At 40.9% G+C, this 15027-nt stretch overlaps 1 protein-coding gene across 1 annotated transcript; it reads left to right on the forward strand.

The window, feature by feature from the left end:
- Nucleotides 1-7019: 7019 nt before the first annotated feature.
- Nucleotides 7020-15027, forward strand: LOC116837660 (stromelysin-1-like). Its single transcript, XM_032802238.1, is given in 10 exon segments — nt 7020-7148; nt 8204-8448; nt 8561-8709; nt 9882-10007; nt 10499-10660; nt 10848-11004; nt 12725-12858; nt 13513-13672; nt 14114-14214; nt 14927-15027. Coding segments are annotated over 10 exon segments (1434 nt in total). The 5' UTR covers nt 7020-7049.

Below are 15027 nucleotides of genomic sequence, written 5' to 3' on the forward strand. Positions count from 1 at the left end.
GAGCAGACACACAAGGTGATGGTCCAAAAGAAACAAAACCTAATTCTGCATGCACTAGAGATGATTTTTTATTGATTTTTTGTCTCTAATCAGTGTTATTCATCTTTTACTGAGTCACATAAAAGCTGTGATCCCTGATAAATATTATTTTAAATAACAGAGGAAATGTTAAATTTAATATATAGTTCTAACATCTTAGTATTGTATTTAGGCTATTTATTAAGCTGTCACTGAGCAATAAAGCTATTTTATGTTTGTGTATATAACAGTCTTGGGTTCTTTTGGTCCAGCCTCCTGGTCTTTCTGGTCAGCAGCACTAGAGAAGGGGCCAGTGAATTTAATTTAATTGCCCTGCAGTGTGAATTCCCAGCTCAGTCTTTCAGGCAATATGATGACTTTAAGAGACTGCACTAGGTGTAGAGGCGATGCAGAGTGGGAGGCAGAAGTAAGTGGGCAGCTTCAAGGTAGAAGCAAGGGGAAATGATCTTAAGGGAAGGGGATAGATATTAGAAGAAGAAGAAGAAGATAGAATCACAGCACTATATGTTCACTCCCTGCTTCATAAGAGTTGGTAGTTCTAAGACATATAGGACCTTGACAGTCAGCGTATGCTGGACACTGTGACCATGTGGAATTTCACTGTGCTCTGGTGATAGAGCATTGGTATGTTTATTCCTAAAGCACATCTTGACTACATGAGCTATTTTGCACAGGGCCTATGACATCCAGTTGAGTAGTTCTGATTCCATCCAGTAGAGGGCAGTCACACCTGCAGTTCATTACAATATTATTCTAAACAACTGATCCTATCCTCACGCACTACCTGAACTGTTATAATTTCTTCCTGTCTTTTGCAATGTAGTCGAAGGGACTTACATAACCCTAGATAAAGGTATTGCTAAAAATGGGGTTTAGGATGGCAAAGGCGTGACATTTGGTGGCTCAGGTGAGTGACAATGGACTATATCCTTCAGGCCTCTAATCTGAATGCAGCTCAGGTCAGTCTGAGCTATGAGGGAAAGCTGAAAAAATTGGGTTTGTTTAGTCTGGAAAAAAAAGACTGAGAAGGGGCAGTTTTCTAGTACATAAAAGGTTGTCACAAGGAGGAGGTACATAAATTGTTCTCGTTAACCTCTGTGGATAGGATAAGAAGCAATGGGCTTAAATTACAGCAAGGGCAGTTTAGATTGGACATTGGGACAAACTTCCTAACTGTCAGGTTAGTTAAGCACTGGAATAAATTGCCTAGGAAGGCTGCGGAATCTCCATCATTAGATATTTTTAAGAACAGGCTAGAAAAACACCTGTCAGGGATTGTCTAGATAATACTTAGTCCTGCCGTGAGTGCAGTGGACTGGACTAGAAGATCTCTCGAGGTCCCTTCCAGTCCTATGATTCTATGATTCTATTCTGGTGATTGTAGCTGGATATAGCTATGTTAGCACCAGGTGGAAATTATTCATAGATAGAGCACTGAACACTTACCCAAATCAGGTCCATTTATAATGTCTTACATTGAGCACCCAAAATCCAAGGCACTCACAATCGCCTGTCACATTTGAAAATCTTGTCTATGTAGTGTGCATCCAACCCTGCTCTCACTGATTACAAAAATCATGTGCAAACCTAATGACTGCATTCAGAGTAGTATCAGGCCCTGAATACTGTGAGAATGTGTGGTGGGCATGTGCTATAGACCACCTGATCAGAAGTATGATGTAGATGAGTCTTTCTTCGGACGACTAACTAAAGTTTCCAGATCACATGCCCTGGTACTTATGAGAGACTTCAATCACCCTGACATCTGCTGGGAGAGCAATACAGCAATGCACAGACAATCCAGGAAGTTGGGGACAACTTCATGGTACAAATGTTGGAGCAACCGATTAGGGGCTGTGCTCCTCTTGAGCTGCTGCTTACAAACAGGGAAGAATTGGTAGAAGTAGAAGTGGGTGGCAACCTAGGCATCGGTGACCATGAGATGCTTGAGTTCAGGATTCTCACAAAGGAAGAAAGGAGAGTAGCAAAATATGTACCCTGGAGTTCAGAAAAGCAGACTTTGAATCCCTTAAGGAATTGATGAGCAGAATCACCCAGAAAGATAATAAGAGGGGGCAAGGAGTCCAGAAGAGCTGGCTATATTTTAAAGAATCCTTATTTGGGTGCAGGAACAAACCTTCCTGAAGTGCAGAAAGAACAGCAAATATTACACATGACCAGCTTGGTTTAACTGTGAAATCTTCAGTGAGTTTAAACTCAAAAAGGAAGCTTACAAGAAGTGGAAATTTCCACAGATGACTAGGGAGGAGTACACAAATATTGCTAGAGTATGCTGGGGTGTAATCCAAAAGGCCAAGGCACGACTGGAGTTGGAGCTAGCAAAGGATGTGAAGGGTAACAAGAAGGGTTTCTACAGGTATGTTAGCAACAAGAAGACGGTCAGTGACAGTGTGGGGGAGGCAACATAGTGAATGGGGGAGGCAACATAGTGACAGATGATGTGGAAAAAGCTGAAGTAGTCAATGCTTTTTTTGCATCGGTCTTCACAGACGAGGTCAGCTCCTAGACTGCTGCACTGGGCAACGCAGTATGGGGAGGAGGTGAGCAGCCGTCAATAGTGAAAGAACAGGTTAAGGACTATTTAGAAAAGCTGGATGTGCACAAGTCCTTGGGTCCAGATCTAATGCATCCAAGGGTGCTGAGGGATTTGGCTGAAGTGATTGTGGAAACATTGGCCATCATCTTTGAAAATTCGTGGCGATTGGGGGAGGTCCTGTACAATTGGAAAAGGCAAATATAGTACCCATATTTTAAAAAGGAAAGAAAGAGAACTGAGGGAACTACAGAACAGTCAGCATCACTTCAGTCTCCGGCAAAATCATGGAGCAGGTCCTCAAGGAATCCATTTTGAAGAAGAACTTGGAGGAGAGGAAGGTGATCAGGAACAGTCAACATGGATTCACCAAGGGCAAGTCATGCCTAACCAACCTAATAGCCTTCTATGAGGAGATAAGTGGGCCTGCGGATGAGGGGAAAGCAGTGGATGTGTTATTCCTTGACTTTAACAAAGCATTTTATACGGTCTCCCACAGTATTCTTGCCAGCAAATTAAAAAAATATGGATTGGATGAAAGGACTGTAAGGTGGATAGAAAGCTGGGTAGATTGTCTGACTCAATGGGTAGTGATCAACAGCTCGATGTCTAGTTGGCAGCCAGTATTAAGCGGAGTGCCCTAGGGGTAGTGTCCTGGGGCCACTTTTGTTCAACATCTTTATCAATGATTGGATGATGGGTTTAATTGCACTCTCAGTAAGTTTGCAGATGACACTAAGCTGGGGGGAGAGTGTCCAGAGTGACCTAGACAAATTGGAGGATTGGCCCAAAAGAAATCTGATGAGGTTCAACAAGGACAAGTGCAGAGTGCTGCACTTATGAAGGAAGAATCCCATGTACCGCTACAGGCTGGGGACCAACTGGCTAAACAACAGTTCTGCAGACAAGGATCTGGGGATTACAGTGGACAAGAAGCTGGATATGAGTCAGCAGTGTGCCCTCGTTGCCAAGAAGGCCAACAGCATATTGGGCTGTATTAGTAGTAGCATTGCCAGCAGATCGAGGGAAGTGATTATTCCCTTCTATTCGGCACTGGTGAGGCCACACCTGGAATATGGCATCCAGATTTGGTCTCTCCACTACAGAAGGGATATGGACAAATTGGAGTCCAGCGGAGGGCAACAAAAATGATTAGGGGGCTGGGACACATAACTTATGAGGAAAGAATGAGGAAACTAGATTATTTAGTCTGCAGAAGAGTGAGGGGGGGATTTCATAACAGCCTTCAACTACCTGAAGGGGGGTTCCAAAGAAGATAGAGTGAGGCCGTTCTCAGTAGTTGCAGATGACAGAAGAAGCAAAGGTCTCAAGTTGCAATGGGGAAATCTAGGTTGGAAATTAGGAAACACTATTTCACGAGGAGGGTGGTGAAGCACTGGAAAGGTTACCTAGGGAGGTGATGGAATCTCCATCCTTAGAGGTTTTTAAGGCCTGGCTTGACAAAGCCTTGTCTGGGATAAATTAGTTGGTGTTTGTCCTGCTTTGAGTAGGGGATTGGACTAGAAGACCTCCTGAGGTCTCGTCCAAACTTAATGTTCTATGATTCTATGATCCTATGAATGTATTTCATTGCTAATTACTGTAACAAATGCATATACGCAGCCAAGATTTTCCATAAACAATTAGATCATTATTCAGTCTAGTCCAGTATGCAGCAGTGGACAGTCTGAGTTGCTTCACAGGCAAGAGAAACAAAAGTTATAATGCTCCTAGCAGGCAATTTCCAGAGGAGTTGCCATGTGGACATCCCTGTCAGAAGAAGAGTACATGCCTCTCCCTCTGTGGCTGGAATCCTCAGCAACATAGTATATACATATGGCTACATATTTAAACACATTAGCCTCAAGGTTTGGCAGTAAATTATGCAGCCAGTTGGGAGATGTAAACATCTTTCGGTTAGATGCCACTCATCAGTGACACAGCCAGAACTGTAGTTTTACAGCTCAAAAGCTCCTTGTGTGTGGATCTTCACTCTTGTAGTTTAGCCCGTGCCTCCCACACTGCTGCCAGAGTACACTGTGGCCAGAACATGGCTGGGTGTGTGAAGAATTTTCAGAACAAACCGTACTCATTACCTCACAGCCAAGCCATGTGGGGACCCCCAATCTTAACTTCTTCCTTTCAGGTTTGTATTTGTACAATTTAAAGTAGCATTTACATATGCTGACTGGCAACTTGCATGCATGAACACAGTTGAAAAGGGTCAAATTTTGAGACTTCTACTCAGCATTGAGCCCACAGGAAGATGTTGTCTTCTTCTGGTGCTGTTACTAGGGGCTCTGGCCGAGGAAATGCTGCTGGTGGGGGTATCGACTCTGGCATAGCAAGGGCCAGACAATGGTATGAGACATTCCTGAGAGAGAGACTTTGAGAAAGGAGAGGGTAGCAATCAGCAGGGCAAATCTCTGTGGAAGAAGAAGAGATTCTCATAATGGAGGTCACTTCTAGGTTTGATTGCTTCATGGATAAGGCCTCAAAAAACATCTATGAAAGTTTCTATATGGGATGATATAGAAACTAAGAAAAGTGAATGATTTTAGTGGGTGATGGACATCACCAAGAAGTGGGGGGAAAAGAGGGAACAGAATAAGAGGACAAAAGTTAGCAATGGGGCACACTTGACAATGTTGCTGAGTCCTGGCAATCAAAGAACCACAACAAACTCACTAAAACCTTCCCAGTGCCCCTGTGGGTGGGACCTCTAATGCAAACAATGATGAGTATGGAAAATTTAGGCCCTATGACCAAGTGTCTGCTTCCTCCTGAATCTCTGTCCTGTGTCCTGTTTCAACAAGACCAACCAACCTTGCAGGGAGAGAAAGCAGATACTCGAGACTTCATCATGACATCTATCTTCTGGGGCTCCTTTCTGCTGGTTTCCACTGATGTGTCCCAGAGCGAAATAATTCAGCAAAGGTCTCTGTAATGTATGTATCTCTCCTTTCAGAAATCTCTTCTATTTCCATCTCTCACTATATTTTGGATGGAGACCCCTTGTGCCCCTTGTGGTGGAGAATGAAACAAAAGATAATTCTCCACCCTGAGGTAGAGACAATGGTGTTAAACCATTAGTGAAGAATTTGAGCTTATGAATTTTAGGGGACTTTCTAAGGCCTCATGTCTAATATCCAGGATGCTGATGCTGATTGGGGCATGCACCATATGAAGCAGAGAGAAAGCTTCCTGACAATAGTGGGGAACATATTATCCAAAGCATAAAAGCTAGGCCTGGATTCTGAGCTCTGTGGTGGCTCAGTACTCTGGGTTTGCTGGTATACCAGGGCCACAAAGCAGGCTAGCTGGCCATTTGGGAATCACTCCTGGCATAAGGGAGATTCTGTTAGGACACAGCCAGCAGGACATTCCCATATCACCCTGCTAACAGCCCCCAGTGTAAAGTAGCCCCAGGGATGTGTTGGTAGATGATAGAGGGACATGTTGAAGGAGGACATATAGTCAGAGCACAGTGCACTCCTGCTATTCTATACCATGTTCAGCACAGTGTAAGATAGAGCAGCTCCTAAGGACAGTTCCAGCTTTTATTGTTCTTTTCCTTCACTGTCTCCGGAATTAAGGTGTTGCTGCAACAGTCCTTTACCCCATCCCCAATTCCTGCATTCAGTTTACCTTAACCAGGCCTGAGAATCAAGTTGTAATTGCTGCATGGGATTGTTGCTCTGTAGTACAGGCAGGAGCAATGGGCAGAGAGAGACATGGGTGGTTCGAATAGAGCTAAGAACGTTATTAAAGGTAACCTGGAAGTGATGCAAATAGTCAGCACTGCTTTTTCAGTGTTTTACAGCACAAGGACTATTCCAATGGGTAAAGTGAGCAGATTATGGCACTATATTAACAATGAGATTTCTCCCAAAATACATGTGACCGTAGAAGACACTTGTTTCAGTTGTTTACAAAAAAACTGGAACCTGCCAAGGACTCATTTTATTTCTTATTAGAGACCACAATTCTGCAAAGACTTACATCTGTGCTTACCTTTGAGCACCTGAGAGGTTTCAAGTTAATGGGACTGTTCAGATGCTTAAAGTTAAAGACATTCATAAATGTTCTGAGGCTCAAGGCTGGATTTTTTAAGTAGCTAAAATAATGTTTTCCTTACCTGAAGAAACAGTGAATTTATAAAGGAAAGGAATATCATCCTATTTCCTGAGCATTAATCATATTGTCCGATTGCAAAATTTGCAAAGGGGCGGAGTGGGATGAGAGGCAGTTCACATGAAATCTGTCAAGCTTTTCAAGCCTAAACTAGTGTTTGCATATCTTCTGTTGGTAATTGGAGGCTTTTCTAAACTGTGAGTCAGGCTACACCTGACATTATGAAGCACACAAGTACTATATAAACAGGGATATGTCAGAGACTTGTATGTAGTGGTCGGAGACTGAGATCTTCATCAAGACAAGGCACAGAAGCAAAAGAATGAAGAACCTTCTATTTCTGCTGTTACTATGTGCCGCATCTTGTGCTTTTCCTATAGATCCAAAAAGGAAAGCGGAAGAAGATATGAAGCTTGTTCAGGTAATGATTGCAGACACAAAGGACCAGATCTGGAGCTGGAGTTAATTGAAGTTAATGCAACTATGCTGATTCATACCAGCTGAGGATTTGACCCTATACATGCTGATGGGGTGAATAGTCTGGTTTAGTATTTCCCAAAAAATAGAAGTTTGCCCTCCTGGAGGGGTGTGACACACTGTCTGTGAAAGGTTCCCCAAGACTGTCCTTCTAAAATGATGGGGTGGAAGGGTGAATAGGACTTGTTTCATTTTCCTGAAGGGGGCGCTTGGTTTCAAAAACTTGGAAAGTTTTTGTTTTGGGTGCTGTTTTAATGGATGTGCAATGCTCAAAGTGAGGCAATATTTCTGAAGAATAATTCAGCGCTGTCATCATGAACTATAGAAATTTGCCAGGACGCATCTTATTATTATTTTGTTTTACATTGTTTTGCGGGAAGCAATTTAAAATTACGGTGCACTCGTTTAGGGCCTGAGACTGCGAACATTTAAACATGTTAATAACTTTACACACAAGTAATCTTTTTGACTCAAGTGGGGCTTCTCAGGAAAGTAAAGATGTTTTCATGCATAAGTGACGGTAGGAGCAGTATCTTCGTTTTGTCTGAATCATTGCACATGATAAAATGTAATGCTATTGGTAAATCATGCCTTCAGTCATGTTCTTCAAACATCTATCATTGTCTGTCTTTAAATACTGCATGGAGTGCTGGAACAGAGAGTAAGTCTGAAGTGTTTTGTCACAAAATGTTCCATTTACAGGGCAAATGTTTATTCTGAATGTGTTCTGAGCATTAATCCTATTGTACAATTGCAAAACATTCATGCAGAACTCTTGTAGCCACATTATCTTACAACAAGATAATGTCAAGGTATTAATATAAATGGAAAATGAGAACTAATTTCAGTTTACAAAGTTTCTAAACAAAGTGAGTTCTTGAGACACAAAGGAGGAACAAGCAGCAGAAGCCCAGGGTAGATCTCATGTCGTAATATTTAATATTATTTTCCAAGATCTGAAAAAGAACCTAGTGTCTTATTATATATCTGTTTCATCAGAAGTATCTGGAAAATTACTACAGCTTTAAGACAGATGGGAAGCCTGTTTTAAGATGGAAAAGCAATACTCCCATAGTCAACAAAATCAAAGAAATGCAGGAATTCATTGGATTGGAGGTGACTGGGCAATTGGATTCTAACACTCTGGAGGTGATGCAGAAACCCCGGTGTGGAGTCCCTGATGTTGCTGATTTCTCCACCTTTGCAGGACAACCAAAATGGGGGTAAAAGAATCTAACATACAGGTAACTATGCAGTAGTAGAAGAGTTTTCTTCAATTAAAGGGAAACAAGTTGCTCCAAGTAGATGATAAATATTGTAAAGAACTCAGCTCTTTCTCTGTATTATATTTGAAAGGATTTTGAACTATACACCAGACATGGCCCAAGTTGATGTAGATGCAGCCATCAAGAAAGCTTTTACAGTCTGGAGCAATGTGATCCCATTGACATTTACCCGGGTTGACAGAGGCGATGCAGATATATTGATCTCCTTTGCAGCCAGAGGTAAATAATATCTATATATCTATATATACCATCCAGAGGTCTGTGAATGATTTTTCCTTAAATTATTATTCATTGTTATATTTGTATTAGAATGGGGATCCCATTGTGCTGGGCATTATACAAATCACACACAAAAACACAGTCCCTGCCCCAAAGAGTTTTCAATCTAAGGCCCTGATATAGCAAAGATTTATAGCTATACGTAACTTTGCACACTGTGTGTAGTTCAACTGGATTGTGAATAGTGTATAATGTTCAACCTGGGCAGACAGCTGCACAGAATCAGGGCTTTTGGGTCTTACTCATAGTTTTACTCATGACTGTCGTTCCATGTAAGTCACTGGGACTACTCACATGCTTAAAGATAAGCACAGGTTAAAGTGCTTTGCAAAATAATGGCCACAGAGCTCAGTGCTTGGGGCTGGCTCCCCCTCAGGGGCTTTTCTGTGGTGAAGGAAGGCAAACTCCACCCCCTACGGGGATGATGTGGGTGGATCCTCAGGGAGATTTCTCCTACCAAAGCTCTCTTCTATGTGCATAGGAGGTAGCAGGATCATAATTAGACATGATGCAGTGGGTAAAGAGAACAGAAAGTAGTGGAGGATGGTGGAGGGAACAATAAAAGGTCATGTGATTATTTTGTAAAAAGCAACAAAGAGTCCTGTGGCACCTTATAGACTAACAGATGCGTTGGTGCATAACCCACAAAGCTCATGCTCCAATACATCTGTTAGTCTATAAGGTGCCACAGAACTCTTTGTTGCTTTTTACAGATCCAGACTAACCAGGCTACCCCTCTGATACGTCATCATTTTGGTTTCTCACATACTTGTCTTGTGGTTTGACTGTATAAATACAATTTGTACAACAGCTCAGCATTATTATTTACCTTCCTATCCTTTGCATTTCTCCTCCCACCAAACCATTGTACATGTATTCATGCCCATCTCCAATCCTTACTCAATTCCCGCTGCTTCATGATCTCTCTTCCATTTGGACAGATTTTTGTTTCACTTCCAATTGTTTAGTGTCTGCAGATCTACTAGAAAGTCAAAATTTTCTGGTTTTCAGTAAAAATTAACAAATAATGAGGCTGTCAAAATTGCACGTCAGAGAAATTTGGAGTGTGGTAAACTTACAAAGAGTTCTATTGCACCTTGTTCCATTCTTAGTTCACAACGATTTCAATCCCTTTGATGGTCCTGGTGGGACGGTTGCTCATGCCTATGCACCTGGCAATGGTATTGGTGGAGATGCTCACTTTGATGAGGATGAAGACTGGACCAAAGGTTCACAGGGTATGTAAAACAACTCTTAATATTACATACCTGGGCTTGGTAGGATTTTCAAAACGAGGTACCTAAAGTTTGACTCCTAAATCCATAGTTAGATACCTGAGTGAGTGGCTGATTTTCAGAAGTGTTGAACAACCAACAGCTCCCAACAAAGTTAGGATTTCAGCACTTTTGAAAACCGTCTCACATAATTAGCTTCCTCAGGCACCAGTTTTCCAAAGGCATCACAACATCTGGACTCCTTCACCCACATTGATCTCTGCTGGAGTTGTTTCATGCTGGATCAGGCCTACAAGCACTGCACTTTTGAGCTTTTGATGTGCTTCAATGTATTTTCATTGTACTTAGTTGTATTTCAACTACATCTGAGTTTACTATAAGCACTAAAAACCTCTATTGTGCTGAGTACAATTGAGTGGCTTGTATTTCATATTGATGGGCAAGAACATGAAAAGATTTAACTTTCTTTTATACATTTTGTTTGCTGGTTTTAGGTTCCAACTTGTTTTTCGTGGCTGCGCATGAGTTTGGCCATTCACTGGGACTCTTCCATTCTAGACATCCTGATTCACTGATGTACCCAGTTTATAGACACTTTGATTCCAAGACTTTCCGTCTTCATCAGGATGATATTAATGGCATTCAATACCTCTATGGTAATCAATCATTATTAATCGCTCAATGTTTATAGCCTCTAACAAGTTCAAATAACTTTTAATGAAATCCAAGTTGAATGGTTATATTAACTATAACTTGAATAAAAATGACAGATCCACTGAAGTTATCTGAATTTTATAATATCAAATACTAGTTTTAATTTCTTCTCTAAACTGTTTCCCTTAGGACCTTCATCTAATCCCCCTGAAGATCCAACAGAATCTACTGTCTCCATAGAACCATTGGAGCCAACAGAACCTCTACCACCAAACACTTGTGACCCTAATCTGACTTTTGATGCTGTCACCACTTTCCGTGGAGAAATAATGTTCTTCAAAGACAAGTAAGCTGACTGTCTTAAAGCAACATCATATATTTTGCTTCAATCTTCCTTTAATGGCACAATAGTTTGGAAAAATAAGAAACATTCCAAATTTTGTCCAGCATGTTCATCAAACCAATACCTTTTATTATGTTCAAAAAAGGTTCAGATAAATACCACCAGTCTTTCTTCCCAAGTGCCAACAGACCTCCTACTTACCTGCACAGAGGTGATCATTAAGGGATATTTCCTTAGTTTGTAAGCTCTTTGGGTCAGAGGCCATCTTTCTGTTCTGGTTATTTGTGCAGTACCTAGCACAACAGGATACATAGTTGGGGTCCTTGGTACTATCACAATGCAAATGATAAACCCTAACAATAATAGTAACAGCAACACACACTTGCCACATTTATTTCCCATTCTAATCATAGGAGAAAACTTGTCAAATTTAGATACGATTGTGGTAACTGTTGACAAATTCTGACTTCTTTAGTGTGACCTCTATATGTTGGACTCTATCATGACATCTAACACTGGCAAGTGTTACTTGGGTACTGGGATTCTGCAGTATTCCCAGGGCAATCCATTGGTTAAAACAACAGACCAGAGACTAGCAGTAAGTGTGCCAAAGCTGAAGCATTCCTCCATGGAAAATCACTAATACCAGGGTGCTCTCAAGTGCTTAAAGAGAAAAGATTGTGGGTTTGTAGGACTCATAAAGAGGAAAGTGGGATAAAAGGAGGTCCTAGTGGAGATGTGGGATATGGTATGGTAGAAAAAGGGGGTTGGGAAAAGGATAGAGGTAAGTATTAATGGGTAAAGAGACAGATCTTGTTGCATTAAGAAAAGGGAGGGAGAGGAAGAAGGAAGGGATGCAGAGAAGGCAGAGAGAGAGGTAGAAAGGGTGCCTTAGAAGACATGGCTAAATTAGAACAGGTTCCAACATTCAGAATTCAGGAGAATTCAGTTTTAGACTCTGGACCCATTACTTGGGACACTGGAGTTAGCCATTTACCCATTTTAACTGCAGCTTTCTAAACCTTTGAAAATTTGCCATCCCAAATACCAAGTCCACATGCACACCCTTTGCAACGATGATTTCAGATAATGAAACCAATCACCATAGTATATTTTATCATGTGTTCAGTGTTGCACAATAGTGTAGGTCCATTCTGCCTACAGACTTCACAGTCTAAAGGAGTTTATAATGTTGTATTCTGACATTCAAAATATACTAATGCCAGGAGAGCAGACAAATAAGTATTGTGAAATCTGCTTTCCCGGAAATCCAGCGATTTATCCAGCAATAAACTCTCTCAGTGGAAAATCCTCAGCCCAGAGCCTAGCACAGGTATGTGGGAGTAGGTCTTGGGAGACATCTGGGGGAAGTGGGAATCCTTGGGTCTCACCCAGCTCTACCACCTCCCTTTGTCAGTAGTGTGCTGCAGAACTGAGTCCCATTAGCCTTCCGTGTAGCAAAATTGCATTTGTTCCATGCCAGGGAACCCTCTCTAACATCAGTGGTAAAAGCCGGTTTTAGCCCTAAGGGATTCAAAAGTTCAAAATCTAAGTAAATGCATAGAAGACATGATTTGGGAGCAATGGAATTTCTTTGTGTGCCAATATACAATACTCTCTGGGCTGTAGAAGTTGTAAACTGTTATTGCTATGATCAGAATCGCATATATAGTTATGTATAAAGATACGATTGAATATGCAAGTTGTACTGTATTTGGATCAGGTACTTCTGGCGCAAACACCCTACAAGCAGAGAAGTTGACTTTAATTTAATATCTTCATTCTGGTCACCTCTGCCATCTGGCTTGGATGCTGCCTATGAATTTACAGACAGAGATGAGACATTTCTTTTTAAAGGTAAGCATCGGAATTTCTCTATGCTCTTCTTACATGTGACACAAATGGAATTTTTACCTGCTTTGAAAATACATCTCTACCTCAATATAACACTGTTCTCGGGAGCTAAAAAAACTTACGTGTTATAGGTGAAGCCTCGTTATATCGAACTTGCTTTGATCTGTCGGAGCGGGCAGCCCCCTTGGAGCTCTGCTTTACCGCGTTATATCCGAATTCGTGTTATATCGGGTCGTGTTATATCGGGGTAGAGGTGTAGTTAAGGAAATTGAACCTTGTACTTTTTTATTGGGATTTCATGAACTCTGATCTAATCCAATTTACTGGTATTGTTTTGCAATTAATTTGCTAACAAAGACCACACTCGGCATCAAAATGCATGTCACTTATTTGATTAGTGTTAACGAAGCTAAATTTCCCTAAAAAATCAAGCTCTATCCAAGGAAATGTGAAATGGTGCTTTTTTCTGTAGAACTATTTGTCTAAATTAAAAATAGTAGCACAAATTTATTCAGAAGAGTTACATGAAGGATGGATTTTGCCAAGTGTGTTTAAAATACAAGATAAGGCGATGGTCCATTGTTTACTGAAGCCACAGCAATATACTTTTCAACAGAAGTTCCTGGGCAAAAAGTTTTCAACAACCTTTCTTGATAGGAAATGAATTCTGGGTTGTCAAAGGAGATACTATACTGTCTGGTTACCCAAAGAAAATCCGTGATTTGGGCTTCCCTAAGGGTGTGAAGAAAATTGATGCAGCTCTTTATAATGCAATTAAAAGAAAAACATACTATTTCGTGTCTAACAAGTATTGGAGGTAAGATTTCATGTTCAACATTCTTGAGTATGAGGTAATAGGGACCACTGAGCAAACAAAACCCACATCACCAATAACTGTACCCTTAATTTGCCTTATATGCTTTAGTAGCACACGGGGTAGCCAGTCTCTTACACTGTCACCACTGCCTGTAGAAAAATAATATTCTTTAAAGGCAGATGAAACAGTTATTTTAAAAATACATAAAGTTCTGCTTCAATTATTTTAGTGACAGAGAAAAAAGATATCTAAAGTTTTACTGCACATTTTAAAGCAGACACTAATGCCTAATTATACTAGAGGGACCAGAACACCACACCCAGAAGGTGTGTGGGTTATACTTAGTTCACTGTTAACAGGCTCTCTGTAAAGAGTGGGGCTGGCTTACATGCCATTTGGCTTATTTTTAATTGTCTTCATATTGTTTTTAACTTTCCTCAGTTATGACGAAAGAAGACAGTCCATGGACAAGAAGCCAAAGCTGATAAAAGATGAATTTCCAGGAATTAATGGGAAGATTGATGCTGTTTTCCAGCATAAAAGTAAGTGGAAACTCTCAGGTAAGGAAGCATTAAATGGTTCAGAAGTGATAAGAGACATGGTTAAATGGGATGCATAGGACTGAGAGCCAGAAACATCTGCATGCTAATCCTGGTTCCGGTACTTTCTCTATGGCTTGGACAAGACACTTAACCTTTCTGTGCTTCAGTTTCCCTTCCTGTACAACGGTGATAAAAATACATCCTGAGGTGTGTTGAAAATCAATTAATGTTTTCACAGTGCTATGAAAAGATCAAGTCCTGTGGCACCTTATAGACTAACAGATGTTTTGGAGCATGAGCTTTCGTGGGTGAATACCCACTTCGTCGGATTCACCCATGAAAGCTCATGCTCCAAAACATGTGTTAGTCTAAAAGGACAGATTGAGATACCCTTACTCGTGCTGCATTGTGCTTATACCATAAGTAGTTCCGCTGTAGTCAATGGAAGCACTTGTGAAGTAAAGTATTGTTCAACATGAATAAGGATATCACAATCTGGCCCTAAGACAGTAAAGTTACTGTGCTGAGATTAATGATCAGGAATAGTTTGTTTTTTCCTATGTCAGATAGGATATTATTTAGATAGAACAGTTCTGCACATTGCTAGAATGGGTGTGCCTCAGATAGTCTTTTCTAGCTCTTTGCAACCTTTAGTGTAACAGCTTAATATTTATTTGTGCACTATAGTCATTCAATTTGCTTTTATTCCTAGGGTTCTTCTATTTCTTTCGTGGATCACGGCAGTTTGAGTTTGATCCTATTGCCAAGAAAGTTACTCGTGTCCTAAAGACTAACTTCTGGTTTCCATGCTAA

This window comes from Chelonoidis abingdonii, chromosome 1 (genome assembly GCF_003597395.2).
Source record: "Chelonoidis abingdonii isolate Lonesome George chromosome 1, CheloAbing_2.0, whole genome shotgun sequence".
Classification (NCBI taxonomy): Eukaryota; Metazoa; Chordata; order Testudines; family Testudinidae; genus Chelonoidis; species Chelonoidis abingdonii.